Source organism: Eumetopias jubatus, unplaced genomic scaffold, assembly GCF_037043125.1.
Source record: "Eumetopias jubatus isolate StellerSeaLion01/CBP00866 unplaced genomic scaffold, mEumJub1_p1.0 scaffold_13, whole genome shotgun sequence".
NCBI classification, from domain to species: Eukaryota; Metazoa; Chordata; class Mammalia; order Carnivora; family Otariidae; genus Eumetopias; species Eumetopias jubatus.
This window is the reverse complement of record NW_028274819.1, coordinates 15,186,885-15,208,397: the sequence shown is the minus strand read 5'-3', so window position 1 is coordinate 15,208,397 and position 21,513 is coordinate 15,186,885. Positions and strand designations below refer to the sequence as shown.

The 21,513-nt window shown below is 46.6% G+C and overlaps 1 protein-coding gene and 1 pseudogene across 1 annotated transcript in view; both read left to right on the top strand.

Moving 5' to 3' along the window:
- The window catches only part of PTPRJ (protein tyrosine phosphatase receptor type J), a 162,183-nt gene that overhangs the window by 126,781 nt on the left and 13,889 nt on the right, over positions 1–21,513 (top strand). Inside the window, exons 8-20 of the mRNA XM_088017949.1 lie at positions 1,576–1,833; positions 2,529–2,807; positions 5,429–5,719; positions 9,365–9,496; positions 10,906–11,116; positions 11,231–11,355; positions 12,567–12,654; positions 14,972–15,013; positions 15,547–15,555; positions 15,655–15,742; positions 18,185–18,275; positions 20,155–20,228; positions 20,333–20,467. Coding sequence (XP_087874075.1) covers positions 1,576–1,833; positions 2,529–2,807; positions 5,429–5,719; positions 9,365–9,496; positions 10,906–11,116; positions 11,231–11,355; positions 12,567–12,654; positions 14,972–15,013; positions 15,547–15,555; positions 15,655–15,742; positions 18,185–18,275; positions 20,155–20,228; positions 20,333–20,467 — 1,823 coding nt within the window. The remainder of the gene's footprint in view (positions 1–1,575; positions 1,834–2,528; positions 2,808–5,428; positions 5,720–9,364; positions 9,497–10,905; positions 11,117–11,230; positions 11,356–12,566; positions 12,655–14,971; positions 15,014–15,546; positions 15,556–15,654; positions 15,743–18,184; positions 18,276–20,154; positions 20,229–20,332; positions 20,468–21,513) is intronic.
- LOC114215297 (elongin-C pseudogene) lies at positions 4,547–5,406 on the top strand (annotated as a pseudogene).

Here is a 21,513-nt window from a genome sequence, read left to right as displayed (position 1 = left end):
GTACCTGCTACAATGTGGACGAACCTCCAAAACATTAGGCTACATAAAAGAAGCCGGACACAGGAGGATAAATATTGGATGTTTCCATTTGCAAGAGGTTCTTGGAATAGGCAAGTTCACAGAGACAAAAGTAAAATAGGGGTTACCAGGAGGGAGGATTTGCTGTTTCATGAGAACAGAGTGTATGTTGGCGGTGATGGAATGTTTTGGGTATAGATGGTGGGTGCTGGTTACACAACAGTGTGAATGTGTTTAATGCCACCGAGTTGTACATTTACAAATGGTTAAAATGATAAATATCATATGTATTTTACCACCATCAAAAGGAAGGGAATCAAGAATAACACCTCTCTTCTGACGCAGCTGCATTCTTTTTACATGTGTCCACAGTCATAGGTTTTGTTTATATCATTGTAATTATTACACAAATCATTGTATTTTGTATTTGAACTTTTTTTTTTTTTATGGTCTTCATGTTTTTAGTGGCTGCAGAATGTTTCATTAGGTAGCCAGATCACAGTTTACAAAGCCCTTCTCTTTTTGTGGAATATTTAGATTGTTTGTAGGTTCTTTTACCTTTATAGATAATGGCTTTCTTTTATGGTCTTTGTGGAATCCCTTTGACATCAGGAATTTGGTGGTAGGGAAAGAAGCCTCTCAAAGCTGCCTCCCTTTAAGAACACACTTTAAAAAAAATCAATTTTGGAAGAGAGTATATGCATGTGGTACAAAATAATGATAAAAAAAACCCCCACAAAATGTTTTACAGTGAAAATATTTCCCTCTTTTGTCCCCTCAGTCACTCAATTCCTCTCATTAGAGATGACCTTGGTTCCCAGGTGAGAAGAGAAGTGTTTTGAAAGCAGGGGCGGGAAAGACGCCCTGCTTATGTTGTTATTTCTGGGCCATGATCTGTGCATTCGTATTACATCTGGTTTGGTGTGTAGAGGCGAGGTGGGCGGATCAGGGTACCCACAGTACTCCTGAGGGAGATTTCTCTTCTGAGCCCAGCTCTGAGGGTGGACCGTGTATGTGTGTTTTCCCTTCACCCTGGCCTCAAATTCTCCCAATCTAGTGAATGTCAACTCTCCATTTCAGCTATTCCCTTCAGTATGCCTGACTGTGTTGTAGGAAGATGTTTTCTTTTGAGGAAGTGATTAAAAAATAAAAACCTATTTATCGAGATATAGGATACATCCTGAAAAACACACACAGCCTATGTGTGTGGTTTGATGGCATTTTCACAAATTGAACCCATCTGGTCATCAGCACTCAGATCAGGACTCTGAACATGATTTCCACTCCAGAAGACCCCCAAAGGGGGTGCTTTTAGGGCAAAAGCAAAAGACCAGAGAACTGATAGGATGAATTGGTACATTCATCTGTGTTATGGAAGAGCCAGAATCCCAGAAAGAAATGAGTGTGTGTGTTTCTCATTTGTTTTGGAGTTTACATTTTGTGAACTCATTTGAGACTTTGATGGCAAAAGAACAGTTGTCTTGACACTTCAAAATCAAGCTGGGCATTATGATGGTCCTTGACAGACTTCCTTTTCTCTTCCTTTCTTCCAACCAGAGCCCAGTGTAGTCTTTGACATCCGTGTGCTCCGAGTCACCACGACCGAAATGGAGTTGGAGTGGCAGAATACAGATAATGCTTCTGACTATACCTACTGCCTGGATGTACGGTCCAAGTATGGTTTTAACAAGACAAACAGTTCTCACAAAGCCATCACTCTTAAGAACTTGATTCCAGGCACCTTATACAACATCACGATATTTCCAGAAGTGAACCTTGTCGTGGGCGAGTCCGACTTCACTGTACAGTACACATGTAAGTTTCTTAGGATGCCCTGCCAAGGGTTGTTCTCTCTCACCCTGTCCTGGAGGGTGGGAAGTAAGTATTGGTTAAACATTGGGGAAACCACTGTGTTTCTGGGCTCCTGGTAGAGTAGGAAGCTGCTTAAGTGGAAAACATTGGAAATCAGCAAAGGTTCTGCTGTTCTCAGCATTGGTGCTGAGCTGTGTGAACCTGGAATTATCTTTAGAAGCAGAAAGTGATCCGATAAGCATGGATGACGTAAGTGTTCCATTCATTCCTTGGGAATACAGACTAGAGGAGGGTCACCTTGTCATGTTGACATTAGATGATATTGCTCAAGTGAGGAGCTTTGCATGCAGCAGTAAGGGTGTCTTGCTAATGTTTGATCTAACTATATGGTAGACATGGTAGTTTGTGTTATCTTTTTAGTATATTTTTCTCTTTCATTAATCAGATTTCCAAAACAGGAAATTATATCTGGAAAATGTATTTCAGATAAGCTTAAAAGTATTAAAAAAATTTTTTTTGAGACTTAATCTATATAATTATTTTCTGAAGGTCTTTTTGGGAAGCCTTCTATCGTTTGAGTCAGCAAATGTAACTTTTATTTATTCTGTCCCAAGGGGGCCAGGCTGTTTTTAGAGGCAGTAAATAAAATAGTCCTGGAATTGAAGGCTAATCCATGCTTTTTTTTTTTTTAAATGAAGTGCCCAGCAATGTATCCAATATTAAAATATGTACCAACACCACAGCAGCAACCTTAAGTTGGCAGAACTCTGATGAAGCTTCTGATACGTACATCTACCGCCTTCTTATTGAGAAGGATGGAAATTCTAGCGGGGCAACACAACTCGTCACAGACATGGGTATCACCAATGCCACAGTCACCGAGTTGATACCTGGCTCGGCATACACAGTGAAGATCTTCACCCAAGTGGGGAACGCCACCTTGTCCCTGGCTCCTAGCTGGCAGTCATTCTGTACAGGTGAGTAGCCCCAGGTGCCACTTGGACTCTTTCCTGTGTGGCGCTGCCCTTGCAGGTAGGTCCTCCACAGACTTTATTAAGTTTCTTGTAGTATGCAGTACACTGATCTCTTCAAGACATCCTATTAGCTTATTAGTGCTGTCTTGTCGTTCTTACCATTTATTCACTCAACAATTATTTATTGAACAGTTGCTATATGCTGGGCGCTGTTAAGTGACACCCATAAGTCCCAGCCTTCCTGGAATTTTTATTCTGGTGGGGAAGACAGATAATAAACAAGATAAGTAAGTAAGTTATTAGATGACGATTACTGCTAGGGAGAGGGAAAAGAACAAGGAAGGGGGCGATGAGGTGTTTATCTAGGGTGCGCCCGTGAAAAGGTAACCATTCAGCGAAGACCTGAAGGAAGTGAAGGAGCCAGCCATATGGCTGTCAGGGCATACAGCATTATAGGTAGAGAAACAGCCAGTGCAAAGGCCCTGTGGCTGGAGTATGCCTGCTTTGTTGAAGGAAGAGCAGGAGGCCAGGATGGCAGGAGTGGACCAATGGGAGCAAGGGGGCGACGGGTGGGTAGATGGTGAGACCCAAGAAGTAATGGGCCAGGAAATGGATGCCATCCAGGCTTGTAGTTCATAGTTTGGCTTCCCCACTGAAGAAGATTGAAAGGATATTGTTAAAATGGATGCTCAGCCTTTTCACCTGTCTTGATCCTTATCTCTCAGTGTAACTAGTGCTATAAAGAGAGGGGCAGTAACTGAGGGAGCTTTCAGAGAGGAACCCAGGGGCAGCCTTGTGTTTAACTGAGGGAACTTTCAGAGAGGAAACCAGGGACTGTTTTACAGATGCTTCTGAGTGCTTCGGCTCACCGATCTGGTTGTGGCACCTTTGTCACGTTGGCACCTGTGCACCACTTTATTCTCTACCATCTTTCTACCTATAAGTTCTCTTCCTTTGACCAAGCTACTCAAGTGTGTTCAGGTGGATTTGGAAGTGGAGGGTCCCCATTGGCTCAGCCTCCCTGGTAGTGTAGGAGCTGGGACCTTGATGACCTATGACCTTTCACGTGGAGCAGCTAGAGAAATCCTGGCAGCTCTGAGTCATCTCTGCTAATGCAGGCTCCATCCACCTGGTCTGGACACTGATCTTTGGGGTTTGGGTGGCTTCCGTTGCTGATATTTATCTTATCTATAATCATTGCAGCCTATAACAAGAGAAAAATATGGATGAGCATTTATGACTGGGGGCGGCCGGAAGAGGAGCTGTGGGGGTAGGTGTGCATTGGGCAGATACTTTTCCAGGCATCTGGTGGAGAATGTGGTAGGTGCACCAAGTGATTTGTTAGTGCTTTTCCTGCTGTAAAATACTGCAGCACTGAAGTGGTGATAATACTCTCCCCCAGTACATTAGTCCACAACCCCGGGATCATGACCTGAGCCAACATCAAGAGTCGGAAGCTTAACCGACTGACGGCCAGGCACCCCTAACACCCCATTTTAAAGATGAAGAAACTGACCCCAATTTACCATTGATTATTCAGCATGTTGTGTGTCCATAAAATACCCTGGACTTGGACTTAGGAAACCTGGGGTCCAGTTTTGCCTTTGTTGCTTACCAGCCATGTCGTCTTTAGCGACTTAACGCAACCTCTCGAAGCCTCCGCTGATTCGTCGGCAAAGTGGGACAGCATCAATCCTACCTCTTCCAGGCAGCAGGCAGCTGGGGGTGGGGGGGGAGGCGGCCCTGGAGTAGGGGCTGTGGCGGTGCGCGGAGACCCGGTGCGGTGGCTGTGGTGGCTGCAGGGCTGACGAGAAACTACTAACGTTCCTGTGGAAGTAAAGTAGAATTTCATAAGAACATAATGGATGGAGAAGAGAAAACCTATGGTGGCTGTGAAGGCCCTGATGCCATGTATGTCAAATTGATATCTTCGGATGGTCATGAATTTATTGTAAAAAGAGAACATGCACTAACATTTGGAACAATAAAAGCCATGTTGAGTGGCCCAGGTCAGTTTGCTGAGAACGAAACTAAGGCAGTCAATTTTAGAGAGATTCCTTCACATGTGCTATCAAAAGTATGCATGTATTTTACCTACAAGGTTCGCTACACTAACAGCTCCACAGAGATTCCTGAATTCCCAATTGCACCTGAAATTGTACTGGAACTGCTGATGGCTGCGAACTTCCTAGATTGTTAAATAAAATAAATTATAATAAACTGTTAACTTTTTTCAGTATTTAAAAAAAAAAAATCCTACCTCTTCCAGAAGGATTGTCAGGAGGGCCCCAAGATGAGATGACCGCGGGTGAAGTTGTTGCTGCCTCCGTACCGTTACGCCACAGTGAGCTCTCATGGAGCCCTGTTCTCTTCCAGCGTGGTGACTGACGGCCACTGTTTCATATAATCCCCGTACAGTCCTGCAGCTGAGGCTTAGTTGGGGGACTGAGCCAAGGTCACACAGTTTAGTAATGCCTGATTCCAGGTCAGCCTCTGCGTCTTCTGCCGTACCTCATGGCTCTCTCCTCATTACAGATGAGCCACGATTCTGCTGCTCCCTAAGGGCCAGTGTTTGCAAAGGCACGAGTCCCAGACTGTCATGATGAGCTGTGCTTGCTTTGCAGATCCTGCACCAGTAGCCTCCTTCCACTGCGAAGTTGTCCCCAAAGAGCCAACCTTGATTCTCAAGTGGGCCTGCCCTCCCGGCACCAACATGGGCTTCCAGCTGGAGATCAGCAGAGGAGCTTGGAAAAATGTGACAGACCTGGAGAGCTGCTCCTCAGAGAACGGCACTGAGTACAAGACGGAAGTCACATATTTGAATTTTTCTACCTCCTACAACATCAGCATCACTGCCTCTTCCTGCAACAAGATGGCGTCTCCCGCCCAAAACACCTGCCTCACTGGCATCACAGGTAGGCTTTGTGGTGGCGACGGTGGGGGGTGGGGCGCAGGTGGCACTGGGGTCACCTCTGGAGAATGCCGACCCAGTGGATCTGCAAGTGTGGCCTAGAAATCTGTATTTCTTTTTAAATTTCTGCTAAAATACTTGTTTTTGTTGGCACAGACTGTTAATTCTATAGAAATCTAGTCTTAAAAAGCATAGAGTAAGAGGGACTCATTTTTAATATTCCAAAAGTTTCCTTTGTTTTACAGAATAATTCATTGCCACGTTTTCTTTTAAGTGGTAAGTTCCCTTATTGCGTTAAAAAAGAAAGCATTTTCATAGAAATATTCAGATACAGAAGTAGAAGAAAGGATAAAGAAACCCCTATACCCATCATCACCCAGTTGGATATTTGTCAGAATTTGACCAATCTTCTTTCATTTAGATCCCCTCCTCCCTGATTGGATTACTTTGAGACCAGTCCTGGTCATTCTGTACTTTTATTTATAAATATTTCAAGAAGTATTCCTCCTGGATAGAGGCTCCTTTCCCCTTTCTTTCAGACAGAACCACATTGCTATTACCATCACACTTAAAAAGTGAACAGTACTTTTATTCACCATGATCACCTATCCAGTCAAGACTCATATTTCCCGAGTCCATATTGACAAGCTTCCCAGCTATTTTGGGGAACGAGAATCACTTCCTGTTCAGGGGATCCCACTGGTGAAACTTTTCATGCTCATTGTCCTTATTTTTTGTACTTGGAAAAATGTTGCTTCTTACAGCTTTGCTTCATTTTTATCTGTCTTTTCCTCGCCATGTCTTTGCCTACGTTACATCTTAGATCAACGTGGTGGGGTGGTTTTGCTTTGTGCTTTTTGACCCCTGGGTATGTTTCCTTTAGGGTATCGGAATGTTTCTGGAAATTTTCCAGAGACTCTGTGGTTGTAATAGTAAGAGAAGAAGGTCTCTTACTACAGGGACACTGACTTGAAAAGTGGTTGAGGGGTTCTGTGGACAGAGCCTTGGATTTAGACAGGCAGACCTGGGTTTGATTCTAAGTTCTGCCTTTTACCAGCTGTGTGATCTCAGAAAAGCTACCTAATCTCTATGAGTCTTGTTTTTCTTAGTTATAAAAAGGGGAAAGAATACTAGCTTTCAGGACTGTTATACAAATTAGATGAGGTAATGTGTATGGAAGACCACTTGAGAGCGGCCACGTATGGCTGCTCGGGTTGTGCATCACACAGTTCCAGGGGACACCATTCATAGGGATTGCAGTGTGCATGGGGCTCCTTGGAGTTGTGTAGTACACAACTGTATCAGATGGCCTGGGTCACACTCCTTTGGGTTTCTGCAGCACTCTAGAACATAATAGAAATAATGAACCTTTTTTGTAGTTCTGTTTTATAACGTCATCTCTTCAGCCACTGAGGAACGTAAGCCATGTCTGAATTGGTATCTCTGGGGCTACATGCAGTGTCTAGGGAAGAAAAGGAACTTGTCAGAAATAGTTGTTTCTGAAGCGGAACAGTATGGTTGGTTTGGATAATGACCACTTCTTTAGTCCAGGAATTCTCTTACTTTTTAATCTGTAGCTCTCCCTTTCCTCAGATGAATTTTTCTTTAAGATTTATTTATTTGTTTGAGAGAGAGAGCGGGGGGCGGGGTAGGCGCGGAAAGAGGGGTAGAGGGAGAGAATCTTCAAGCAGACTCTGGGCTGAGCCTGGAACCTGATGCGGGGCTCGATCTCACGACCCATGAGATCATGACCTGAACCGAAACCAAGAGTTGATCGCTCAACCATCTGAGCTACGCAGGTTTCCCCCTTTCCGCAGATGAATTTTTACATACAAATTTAACACATCTTTTATTTAGCATAAAAGTGGAGCTGTATTTTCTCTGAGAGGTATGGGATGGGTAAATCTTGGAGAAATGGAGCGATGGTTTTTTAGCCATCCTTTGTTAGTTGCTCACTCTATGCCCCGGGGTAAGGGACACTGGTGAGTAAGGGAGACAGGGTCCCTGGAGCATAGGATTCAGATAAGCAGAGAGGGAAAGGATTTCCAGCCGTGCAGGTGGATGAGCTAGCATGCTCCTGACGATCTAGTCCCCTCTGTGCAGCTAGAAGGCAAAGAACTGAGGGGAATCCTGGGAGCCTGGGTTAGGAAGCCAGGTTGGGTTGTTGACAGTTAGACTTGGGGATAGTGCCCCCAAGTGGTCACTGCTGTCAGTTACTTGAGCGGTTGCCCAAAGCTGTGCTGTCCAGTAGAAAATAATTTCCTAGGAGCTGTATTTAAAAAAAAGTAAAAAAAAGGGGACCTGGGTGGCTCAGTGGGTTAAGTGTCTGCCTTTGGCTCAGGTCGTGATCCCAGGATCCTGGGATGGAGCTTGGCGTCAGGCTCCCTTGCTCAGCGGGGAGTCAGCCTCTCCCTCTGCCTTTGCTCCTCCCCTGCCCACTCATGCATGCTCACTCTCTCTGCTCTCTCTCTTTCTCAAATAAATAAATAAAATCTTTATAAAAATTAAAAAATAAAAAAAGTAAAAAGGAAGAGCCCACATTGATTTAAATCACATTTTATTTAACTCAGTATAGTAAAAGTCTCATTTCAACATGTACTCTCCATGAAGTCAATTACTGATGAGTTATTTTAGATTCTTTTCTCATGCTGAGTCTTTGACATCCAGTCTGTGTCTAGCTCACCTGAATTTGGGCTGGTCATGTTTTATGAGCTCAACAGCTCTGTGTGGCTGGTGGCTGCCGTGCTGGGCGGTGCAAATGTGAGAGCCACGCTATGTGTTTTTGTTCAGTTTTCTCAGTCTCCCTGAATCTTGACCACAGTAATGAAAACACTCTAACTCTATGTGGGAGACAAATTTAGGGAGAGAGAGAGAGAGAGAGAGAGAGAGTGTGTGTGTGTGTGTGGAGAAGGATCATCTTTAATTCAGCATTTTCTTCCTTTTGTATTAATTCGGAGGCTGACCTCAGAAGCTCAGTTCAGAAAGCGGAGGCACATCAACATGAAGGTTGTGCATGGAATGTTCCTGCGTGGGCTTTTCTGGTTTCTGGGAAGAGGGTCAGTCGGGTTTTTCTAGGTGGCATTTTTAACCAACTCCAGCAAAATAAATGAGGACTTTAGTTTGAAGAATGTGGACCAGGAACACAGCCAGGCCTCAGGAGAAAGTGCATCCTCTCTATGTCAGTTTTGCTTTTCTCCAGGGCTCTCTGTTCCATCACTGTCCTTAGCCAACCATGCTGTCTGGCGCCGCATCCACGTGGTGGGCAAGTGGCTGCAGATGGCTCCCTCCTTAGACTTCCAGCCGCACAGGCTCTCTCTCGCTCTCTGTGTATCCCAGTTCTCTAGGTCAGAAGGGGCTGGGGGAAGATAGGAAAGGCAGGTTGTGTTCAAACAGCAAGGCTGCTGGGAGCCTGCCAGGGCGTGTGGCTGGGCACGCCAAAGGTGCCATTATGAGCTGGGGGATCTGCTGTCTCTGCCTCCCACTTCCTTCCCTGTCTCTTGCTCTGGATGTGCTCTGCATGAGCCCCCCCACACCACTCCCAGAGCAAGGGCAGAGCTTGAGGGCACAGCAGCAAACTTCTCCTTAATAATTTTGTTCCCTCTTTGGTTTTAAATGGTGGGTAATCTTGGTTCGTTTTGTTCTGTTTCAGACCCCCCTTCACCAGATGGATCCCCAAATATCACGTCCATCCGTCACAATTCAGTAAAGGTTGAGTTCAGTGGGTTTGAAGCCAGCCACGGACCCATCAAAGCCTATGCGCTCATTCTCACCACTGGGAATGGTAAGGAGGGGTCAGTTATGGGTTAAACAGCCCATAAGCCATGCTGTGACCGGGGGCCATTCCTGTGCCCACTGAGGCACATTGGAGATACAAATACATGTCTGTTTTTACACTGTCACCCACGCTTTGGCACTCAGAAGGGGGTGGGTGAGCTATTTGCCCAATGATCTAGGTCAGGGTTGACAGACTTTCTGTAAAGGGCTGGAGAGCAAATAGTTTAAGCTTTGCGGGCTATGCAGTCTCTCTCACAGCTACCCGACTCTGGCTCTGTGGGTTGAGAGCAGCCGCAGAGGATTTGTGAAGAATGAGTGCTGCTATTCCAATAAAATATTATTTATCAAAATGGGCAACCGACTGGATTTGGCCTGTAGGTTCATACCTTGCTGACCTCTGACCTAGGTTTTTCTTCTCTTTTACAGCATAGAGTCTTTTAGGTGACAAAATGTTAGTCTTAACCAACTCTCTCTCTCTCTCTCTCTCTCTCTCTCTCTCTCGTGCGTGTACACACACACACACACACGCGCGCACACACATCATACTCAAAGGGTGGCTTTCTCTTGAAGGAAAACAGAAAATGATTTCTGCGTTTGTGGTGGGAACGTGCAAAAATCTTCCTGACAGCTGAGAGAGGAGGTGGCTCACACGCCCCTTTGTTAGCTGCATGTGGGTGCTTTGCACAAGGCTGGGTTTTCAGGGCCAAGTGTTGTTGTTTTCGTTGATTCTTGAAATGTGAACAATGCAGTGCTGCCTCTGCCCATTCTCTCAGCCCATGGTACTGTCCTCACCTCCTCGAGGACTGAGAGGTCAAGCATCCCGTAAGGGGTGTGAGGATCCTGGAAGACAAGGAATTTGCTGGTGTCATAAACCCATGGCAGAGTTTCAACAACTGATGCTGAGATCTCTCAGTCTCTCTGTCTTTTCATTTTGGGTCTGTTTCAAGTCATTTTGTGGTGAAGGTTTTCAGCAAAAATCCAAGCTTAGATGTCGTTGAATGAAGGAGGCAATATTTCGGAGGGACCAGAGTGACCAATACCAGCCTGTGGTGGATGAGACCGCACGTGCCAAGTCGATGGTCCGGGTTGGAAATCAACCCCACTGTGTATGCAGTGTGGCCTTGGGCCCAGGTCCTTTTAGTTTTCTGTGCCTTCATTTTCCCACCTGTAAGATGGGGGTAGTAAACCCACGTGAGAAGACTATTGTCAGTGACATTGTTTAGTACACAGAGATTAAGTAAGTAAGGCACGTAGAACTTGATATAAGTAAAGCCTGACACAAGAGCGCACATGTGAGAGATGGCAGCTCTCACCGTTACCGCCCAGTGTCAATGCCATTATTCAGACGCGTTCCGGGAAACTTATCTCTGTCGGCAATCACTTGCTTATGACTTTCTCCCCGTGTGCCTTTCTTAGCTGCTCACCCGTCTGCAGATGTTTTGACATATACGTATGAGGATTTCAAAAAGGGGGCCTCAGACACTTACGTGACATACCTCATAACAACAGAAGAAAAGAGACGTTCTCAGGGCTTGGCTGAAGTCTTGAAATACGAAGTCGATGTTGGGAACGAGTCAACCACGCACGGTTATTACAATGGGAAGCTGGAACCCCTGGGCTCCTATCGGTAATGGCCTAGTGGTTCTTGCCCTTTGGGGCTGAGCCTCGTGAGTGCAAAGCTTTCCATGCCTGGGGTGGTGGCCATGTCTCAGCTACCTCTTGCCTTCTTGTCATCCCATAGGGCTTGTGTGGCCGGCTTCACCAACATCACCTTTAACCTTCACAGTAACGAACTCATAGATGGGGCCAAGAGCTACGTGTCCTTCGGTCCCTATTCAGATGCAGTTTTCTTGCCCCAGGATCCAGGTAGAGAAAGAACAACAGTGCTGTTAACATTTCAGCGGGGGTTTTGCTTCCGGTGTCTGCGTGCCTCCCTTGGCTCCCTGGGAGGGCTGGCTGCTCCTCCCAGAAGTTGAGATGTCATGTGGCCATCAAGACCCACCTCCGCTTCCTGGAAGGAGGCCCCGCCCCCGCCCCGCCCCCGCCCCGCCCCGCCCCCCGAATGCCGGTTGCCCTTCCACTCTGCAGACGCACTGAGTCCTTTTTTCTCGGTGTGGTCATTTGTGTGCCCACGTGCCAGGCACACCATTTGACTTTCAGAGCATAAAACCTTCCAACTTGAGGGTCAGAAGGAGCTGCAGAAGTCATCTTGTCCAGCTCCTCTCTGAGAAACGAGGCTGTGAAGGCCCGGAGAAGGGCAGTGACTTGCGTAGAGGCAGGCCTCAGACTCCTTGTCAAGCATGCCTGTCCTCTGTCACACAGAATGAAGTGATTCGGGAGCCTCAGGGACCCAAGGGGGTGGTATATACCTTCAGGCCGGAGACAAAGTGATGAACTGGTTTGTTAGTTTGTCTGGTTTTTATACTTGATAGTTGTTGGCTTTGGGAAAGAAGCCCCAGGAGAAAAGTTCAGGGAGTCCCCACCCCCTTGCCCAGTAAACAAACGGGTTTTCCGTCACTTGAGCACAGTGCTGTAGGTCCTTCTGCTTGTACGGGGCATTAGTCCACAGACTCAGAGGTAGCAGGAACTGTGGGGAACATTTTGTCTAGTGGTTTTTAAACAGGGGTTGCTCCAGTCCTGACACCCTCCCTGCCCCCACCCTACCTCCACAAGAGCGTTTCTGCCTGGTTTTCTATGTTATATATTGGGCTGCTGCATGCGATTTTGTTTGAAGAAGGACATCAGCAGTAAGAACAACTCGAAAATCACAGACAGTGCAGTTCTCTACATTTGCAGCTGAGGAACCCGAGGGGAGGGGAGCCGAGACTTTCTCAAGACCAGCCCGTTCGAGGTGGGCCGGGGCTGGGAACCTGGCTCCCAAATGCCTAGACTAATTTTATGTCCAAAGGTATTTAACACACACACACACACATTCTGATTTGAGGACTCCGGGCCTGTTGTTTGTGAACATCTTTTTTCTTTTTAAAAACTCAATTTTATTTAAATTCAGTTAACATACAGTGTGTTATTAGTTCGTGAGCACCTTCTGAAGTGCCTCCCATTTGGACTTTTCTCAGGTGTCATCTGTGGAGCAGTGTTTGGGTGCATCTTTGGTGCCCTGGTAATTGTGGCTGTGGGAGGCTTCATCTTCTGGAGAAAGAAAAGGTGACTGTTACTTCTGTTGATGATAGTACCCTACTTTTTTTTTTTTTTTTAAGATTTTCTTTGTTTATTTGTGAGTGAGAGAGAGAGAGAGAGAGAGAGAGGGAACACAAGCAGTGGGAGTGGGAGAGGGAGAAGCAGGCTTCCCGCCGAGCAGGGAGCCCGATGCAGGGCTCGATCCCAGGATCTTGACCTGAGCAGAAGGCAGACGCTTAACGACTGAGCCACCCAGGCCTCCCCCGCCCCATACTCTACCTTTGAAGGGAGCTTTCTACTATGGAAAATTTCAGACATTCACACAGTTGGAAGGACTGGTGTCTTGGGCCCCTATGTCCCCGTCCACCCACACTCTCTATTGACTGGCCAGTCCTGCTTTGCAGCCCCTGCCAGCATCAGGTCCCGGCAGACACTGCGGCGTAGGCTGCTCCCTTGAAACCGTGCCTTCTGGTTCACGGGCCAGTTGTGTGGTGGTAAGAGATTTCATTTTAGAATTGGTAAGTTTGAACACATGCGCTTTCTGACTAGCAGATAGGCAGCTTCAATGTCTACAATAATCTGTGATGTGACACCGAGGAGCGTTCGATAAATACGGTGCGTAAATAGTAAAAATAACATCTCTGTTTTGAGTGCCTACTGTGTGCCTGGATTTGTGTTTTCCCATCAATTCTCATATTCATGGGGCTCTAGAAGGCAGGTCTTTTTTTTTTTTTAATGTTATATTAATCACCATACATTACATCACTAGTTTTTGATGTAGTGTTCCATGATTCATTGTTTGCGTATAACACCCAGTGCTCCATGCAGAACGTGCCCTCTTAATACCCATCACCAGGCTAACCCATCCCCTACCCTCCTCCCCTCTAGAACCCTCAGTTTGTTTCTCAGAGTCCATCGTCTAGGAGGCAGGTCTTGAAAGCCTCATTGTGAGGACACACAAGCCAAGTGTAGGAAGTGTGGAAATGAACTTGAACCCGGTGTTTGCATCTCATTGCTCGCTCTCCTGTCTGACCATGTGTGGGGCGGGTGAAGCCTGTGTATCCGCTGGGATTCTTTTGCACTCATCAGGTGCTGCCAGCCAGGGAATTTCATTCTGGCTCCGAGTTCCTTAAAACAGCCGCGCCAGGTTCTTCTGCCGCCATCTTGCCCTGTTGGGTTGACAGGCAGATTTTAAATTTTTTGGTGTGTGTGAGGAAAGGGTCAAAACAGCTTTATTGTTTCTTGTTGAAATAAAAGTTATACATTCTTGTGGCAAAAGACAAAACAAGAGAAGAAGAAGAGCAAAGAAACGAGGTAATTCATAATCACAGCACCTGCACAAAACTACATTTAACATTGATATAATTGTGAAACTCACACATGAATACACACACACACACACACACACACACACACACACGGAATCACATGTATCATTTTCTAGTCTGCTTTATTATTTAAGACATTGTGGACAGCTTCAAATCTTTGTTTTAAGTGGATACAGAGTATTCAACTCTAAAATAATTCAATTTTCCTGATGTTTTTGGTTTTGTTTTGTTTTTTTGCCACAGTTACTTAACCTGTCCCTAAATACTTGGACACATTCATGATTATTTCCTTAGGCTAAATTCCAAAGTGGGCAGTTGCTGGCTCAGTGGGTATGATGCCTGCTTTCAAATTTTTTTTTTTTAAGATTTTATTTATTTATTTGAGAAAGAGAGAGAGCACGAGCAGGAGGGAGGGGGATAGGGAGAGGGAGAAGCAGGCTTCCCGCTGAGCAGGGAGCCCAATGCGGGACACGATCCCAGGACCCTGGGATCATGACCTGAGCCTAAGGCAGATGTTTAACCCACTGAGCCACCCAGGTGCCCCTCAATTTTGATACATACTGACAAATTGCCCTCCAGAAGGCGGGTTTTTTTTTTTTTTTTAAACACCAATATGGGATTTAGCCAGCAATGCAGGAGAGTGCCAGGAGCCCCACCACCGTACCTATAGTGGAGATATTTTCTGGTTTATTCCATTAACTTATCAGGAAGCCTTTCTCAAAGAACAGTATGAAAAAATGACTCTGGCTTTACAAAAGGGTCATGCTGCTGATATACATTTACCCAAAGATATTTCTGACAGTGGCCTGAGCAAGATTATTCCATACTTTCGGATGGTTTGAGAGTTACTTCACAGATTTGTAACCAGGGTTTGCTGCCTAGACCTCTAAGCTTAGTATTAGGGAACAGGATTTAGTGTCATATATATAAAAAAGGCATTTTGTAGATACATGAAAGGGGAAAAGCCCAGAATTACCCTTTTTTGGTCTTAATGGGTCTTTGTTTCTTTAAAACAGGAAAGATGCGAAGAATAATGAAGTATCCTTTTCTCAAATTAAGTAAGTCTCTGGAGTTACGAGCTTTATTTTAAGACATTTAATCCTCCAATCTGTTCAGTGACTAGAGAAGTTTTGGTGGAACTTGCTGTCATTTTTTCTGACTGACACATTTGGCCATGATCATCCAGAAGTTCTTGCTAGCTTTGTTTTTCTGGAAGGAATCTATGTTTATTAGTCTCCTGAAGCTAGTAGCTTCCTTGCCATGTTCTACTAAGGCAAGTAAAACCTTACTTCCATATTCCACCAATAAATATGTATTTTGTGATTTAAAAGAAAAAAGAAATGGGTTATCAATATCTAGGAGAAGACCTCGTTGGAAGTCACAAAGCCAATGAGTTACATGAGAGGATCTAGAAGTGAGATTTCCTGATTTACATTTCAGTGTTTTGTAAATAACGTTATAGTGACCCTCCCTCCCCATTTATTACTATGGTTTTTGTTCTTTTGGGAAGATGTTTACTATCATTTCTAGAGTCAAGATTGAGTCGGTGTTTCTAATGGCTTTTTTTTTCCTTTCCCTTTCTATGATGAAGACCTAAAAAGTGAGTAGCTGCTTTAATTTTTTAATACCTTGTATTTTTCTGTTTTGAGCGTGAACATTATGGAATGTAAAAAAGTCCTAAGTTGTTCTGTTTTCTTAGATCCAAGTTAATCAAAGTGGAGAATTTCGAGGCCTACTTTAAGAAACAACAAGCGGACTCCAACTGTGGGTTTGCAGAAGAATATGAAGTACGTGATTGTAAATAATGTATTTTTAATTGCTTTACCTGTTTCCTGAAAGTTGGGAAACCACCCATGTTTGTTGCACGGGAAAAGCGCTGGATGAGAGGTGGCCCTCTTAGAGGGGAGAGGAGCTCTTGCGTGTCCCCCAGGGGTCCACTGTGGCCGTGTGGGCTGGGAGCACTTAGATGTACCTCCGTTGCTAGTGGTTTGTGTGTTTAATCTCATTGAGAAATGAAGATTATGCAGAGAGAGGGAGAGAAACTGAGCATTTCAGTCTGAGGGCTGTTAACTGGAATAATTGGGAAGCTGTGGGGGCTGGCATGGGGGGCCGTGGCCCAGGTCCATTCCTGAGCATTATGTGAAGTGCTGCGGAAGGCGTTTCTGTGCTTCCGTCCCCGTGTGCTACCACCCCCACCAGCCCGGAGCCCCTCCCTCAGAACGGCCATGCACACTCACCGTCCCCACGCTGCCCTGCTGCCCTCCCTGCCCTGCCCTGCTGCCCTCCCCACGCTGCCCTGCTGCCCTCCCCGCCCTGCCCTGCTGCCCTCCCTACGCTGCCCTGCTGCCCTCCCCACGCTGCCCTGCTGCCCTCCCTACGCTGCCCTGCTGCCCTCCCCGCGCTGCCCTGCTGCCCTCCCCACGCTGCCCTGCTGCCCTCCCTACGCTGCCCTGCTGCCCTCCCCGCGCTGCCCTGCTGCCCTCCCCGCCCTGCCCTGCTGCCCTCCCTACGCTGCCCTGCTGCCCTCCCCGCGCTGCCCTGCTGCCCTCCCCGCCCTGCCCTGCTGCCCTTCCCGCGCTGCCCTGCTGCCCTTCCCGCGCTGCCCTGCTGCCCTCCTGCCCTCCCTGCCCTGCCCTGCTGCCCTCCCTACGGCTGCCCTGCTGCCCTCCCCACGCTGCCCTGCTGCCCTCCCTGCCCTGCTGCCCTCCCTGCCCTGCTGCCCTCCCTACGCTGCCCTGCTGCCCTTCCCGCGCTGCCCTGCTGCCCTCCTGCCCTCCCTGCCCTGCCCTGCTGCCCTCCCTACGGCTGCCCTGCTGCCCTCCCCACGCTGCCCTGCTGCCCTCCCTGCCCTGCTGCCCTCCCTGCCCTGCTGCCCTCCCTACGCTGCCCTGCTGCCCTCCCCACACGCCCTGCTGCCCTCCCCGCCCTGCCCTGCTGCCCTCCCTGCGCTGCCCTGCTGCCCTCCCCACACGCCCTGCTGCCCTCCCTGCCCTGCCGCCCTCCGCACACCTCCCCTACTGCTGTCTCTGCCTCAGTCCAATCTCCTCACCATTTGCCCTGGCTTCCTATGGCTGCCATAACAAATCACCACAAACTAGTGGCTTAAAACAAAGGCTCTACTAAGTCCAAAGTCAGGTGTCAGCAGAGCAGTGCTCCCTCTGGCTCTCTGGGGCGGGGGGGATCCCCTTCCTTGCTCTTCTGATGCGGGTGGCTCCAGGTGTTCTGTGGCTTGGGGCTGTGTCTCCGCTCTGGGGCCTCCTCCCCCCGGCTGTGGCTCCCCTAGGGGTGTCTTGGGTGAGCACACTTGTTATTGGATTTGAGGCCCACCCACAGAATCGGGGATGATCTCTCCTCAAGATTCTCAACTTAAATCCATCTGCCAAGACTCTTTTCCAAAAGAAGCTCACAGCCACAGGTTGCGGGAGTTAGGACATGGGCCTGCCTTTTTTGGGGCCGCCATTCAACCTACTCAAAGCACAGCTCAGGAGGATGTAAATTCTCTGTCTTTGGGTCTGTTTCATCTGTCATGTGTTGCCTGTCACTGACGTCCAGCATTTATTTAGTTCTGCCTCATTGTAATGTTAGTTATTTTCACCTACACCCCCCTCCCAGGTTGTAAGCTCCTTGAAGGCAAGGATTTCTTGCCTTCTATCCTTTCTCTTGTAGTTGAGCCTCTGCATTAGTTCCCGTGGGCTGCCATAACGAAGCACCACAGACTGGGTGGCTTCAAGCAACAGAGAATTATTCTCTCACCGATCTGGAAGCCAGTGTCATTTTGGACAATGAAGGTGTTGGCAGGGCTGTGCTTTGTCTGAAGCCTCTAGAGGAGGATCCTGCCGGGCTTCAGCCAGCTTCTGGAAGCCCCAGGCATTCCTGACTTGTGGGAGCCTAACTCCCCTGCCTGCCTTCACCTCAGCATGGCCGGCTCCCCTCGTGTGTCTGTATGTTGGCGTCTCTTCTCCTCTTCTAAGGCCATCAGTCCTCTTGATGAAGGGCCGACCTACTCCAGTATGACCTCATCTTCTTTTGATGACACCTGCAAAGACCAAAGTTCCAAACAAGGCTGCATTCCCAGGTCCCAGGGATTGGAACTTCAGCTTATCTTTTTGGTGGACACAGTTTCACCCCGACCATCTCTGCATTTCCACTTTGTTCTGTCACGCTCTGTGCTCAGTATAAGTAATATCCGGGCACTAAATAAACGGACAACTCATTTGTTTTGTTTTCAGGATCTGAAGCTCGTTGGAATTAGTCTACCTAAATATGCGGCAGAACTGGCTGAGAATAGAGGAAAGAATCGCTATAATAACGTTCTGCCCTGTAAGTTGTTTTTTTTCTACACAATCTTCCCTTTTCTCTGTCACTGGCCGCCGCGCCTCTGACAGTGGAAGGGAGCGGGATGAAGATGCTGACTAGCCACGCCCACAGTCATTCATGAGTCCCCTGCGGCGTGCTAACCCCGTATTTAGGCATATTCCATTGAATCCAGTCCTGAAGTAGGCAGTAGGATATTCGTTTTGCAGATGAGGAAACTGAGGCACAGGGTAGCTAGGTGACTGGTCCAGAGTCACACAGATGGCCATGGCAGGCCAGGCTTTGGATTAGGTCTATCATTTCTTTCAGGGAAAGGGCCAGAGTGTGTGCTCTTTTCCCCCTCTATCTTAAAGCCCGTTAATTCAGCTAATATTGTTCTGGAAAAGGAAGAGAGTAGGAGGACAGGCAGGGAGTCATGCTTTCTGCTTGTCCAGATACATCTCTGGTGGGCAGATGAGTACATTCCAGAGCTAAACATGACTTGTATTTGAATTTACATATTGAGAAGTAACAATGTCTGCCTGATGGATGGGGATAACAACAAATTGGGTTTAAAATGAGAATTATTTATCACAGCATCCATTGAGATGAAATGTAAACCCTCCTCCACAGAAAGTTCTTTGTGGTCTCTCTTTTGGGTGAGAATTAGGGCACGAAGAAGTTATCAATAGGTTACAGCTGTGTTCTGATGTCGCTGTAATTTATAGGCTCTGCTGATAATTTTTCCACGAGGACATTTAGAGACATTGTCAGCTGTGTTTTTCTTTTCCGACCTAAAACTTTAACTTCTGTTTAGATTCAGGATTTTTTAGCTTCTGCCTTCTTTCTCTCCATGCCCCCTACCATCCCTCCTTGTACTGGCAGCGGACATTGACCCTTGTTCCAAGAAACATGCTTTCAAAATCAGGCTGGTGGGATCTGCCTCAGCACTGCCCGTCCACGGTTAACTCGGGATCATTGGCCTGTTCTTGTGAATGTTGCAGAGAATTTCAGATCCAGAGTTTGGGAAAGTTTTGGGCTGAAACTCATGTTGGTCACTGAGTTTAGAATTGTGCTGTTTTGTCCAGGGGAGGAGGAGATGGTATGTAATCAAAGACAGGGAGACGCAGGTGGTGCTGCTGATTTCTCTACCTGACATTTGAAATTCTAACCTTATTATTTCATTTCTTGAGTTGGGTAGGCTTGTGTGTGCATTTTTTTTTTTTTTTGGTAGTGTTTATATGCAACTGATAAATTGTGTGTGCGTTTTTAAGATGAAAGCACAAGGACTTTGTGTTTTAGATCTTCCTACCCATAGTAGTCTTATGTATTCAGGTCATTCTTGAATTCAGTACTGTCTTTTTGTAATGACATTTTTATGAGAATAGAGAAAGTATGCAAACCTTTCCTTCGTGGAAAGGACACTAGATTTGAATTCTGAGTGCCCTTGACCAGACATCAGTGCTTCATCTCGCTGACCCTCAGTTTCCTCATTTGTAAAATGGACACAAAAGCTGATAGGGTGGTTTTGAGGAATAAGTAAAATTGCTCAGTGCATCCTGTGGTTCATGACACACACCCAAGGATGCTAATAGCAGTAGGCTGGTGTTGTCCAAGAAGGAGGTCTGGCATGATGAGGAGCTTGGGCCCTGACTCCAGGCTGCCCGGGTTCAAATCCTGGCTCTGCTACTGAGTAGCTCTGCTGGGTAATTGCCTGACTCCTCTGTGCCAGTCACTTGGGCTGACTCTAAGGGTCAAGTAAAGTCATCTCTGTAAAATGCCACGTGTCACATCTTCAGGATGTGACAGGAGCCCCTGTGTTGCCATTTTGTACTTTTCTCCCTTGTATGTAACTCTCTTCACACATTTGCTTCTAATGAGGACCTTTTTTCTCTCAATGCCATAGATGATATTTCCCGTGTCAAGCTTTCCGTCCAGACCCACTCAGCTGATGACTACGTCAATGCCAACTACATGCCCGTAAGTGGAAGAGATGAGCTCAGAGCACCACTTGTTTGGATGAAATCTTCAGGGCTTCTCCTTGTGTCTTTGACGCTGAATTTGGGTTGCTTTCCATTTTCTAGGGTTACCATTCCAAGAAAGATTTTATTGCCACACAAGGGCCTTTGCCCAACACTTTGAAAGATTTCTGGCGTATGGTTTGGGAGAAAAATGTATATGCCATTGTTATGTTGACCAAATGTGTCGAACAGGGAAGGGTAAGTATCTTTTATTTAAATTATGAAATTAAATGAATGCGTTCATTTTGACGGTGGTGAAAGGGTATCTTAAGAAGCATTTGTCTTTCTAAAGAAAACACTTCCCCAAAACATCAGCACCTCTCTTCTTAAAAACTTGTTTTCTGTCTTTTCCTCCTCTAAGAGAAAAGTTTGAACATATCTTTTTTTTTTTTTTAAAGTATTTTATTGTTACCTTCCTTTGTGGATAAACATCAATGTTCTCTATTCACGAGGTCACTGCTGCTAGAGTTACAAGTCGCGGGAGTGGGGTTAGCTCCTCGCAAAGCTCCTGGGGCTCCGGTTGTCTCCGTGCTGGGAATGGGGGTGTTTTGTGTCTCTCATCAGCCAGCATCTTCATCCGGGAGATGAGGGATTCGACTAACTTGGTGATCAAACCTAATTTTTAGCACTGGAACCCTTCCTCTATCCCAGATCTCAGACTCCTCCTCAGATAAGTCTCCGCTCTCCCCTTTTAATGTTCTTCATTTCACTTTAATTTAGCAGCTGTCTGTCCTGCCCCAAGGATGTATAAGGTGCTGTGCTAGGTGCTGGGGCTGGGAGAGGAAAAGATTAACAATGAGCAATGAGAGGTGGTTCCCATCTTCACGTGGCTTGTGATACAGAAGTTTGTGTTCTGCTTCACTTCCTTGCATCCAGTGAACAGGCTGTCACACAAACAAAAGAACTTTGTTTATGAATGCAAATAAACTTTATGGTGCCGTTGAGCCCAGGCCTTGCCCATGGAACATTCTCATAAATATCCGTTAGATAAAAATCATGTAGTTAAATTAATGGGGAACACGAAGAAGATGAATTTAGGTGGGCAGTTGTTTATCTTAAGTCAGGAGAGGAGTGGATTTACTGGCTCTGGGTGCAAAGGGAAGGGAGCCAGTGAATTAACTCCATTTATATTATTTCTTTCCTATGACAACGCTCCTCCCTAATTATTGTATAGATGGGGAAACAGAGCCTCAGAGAGTTTCAGAACTCGCTCACAGGGTAGCAACAGACACCCAGCTGGGAAG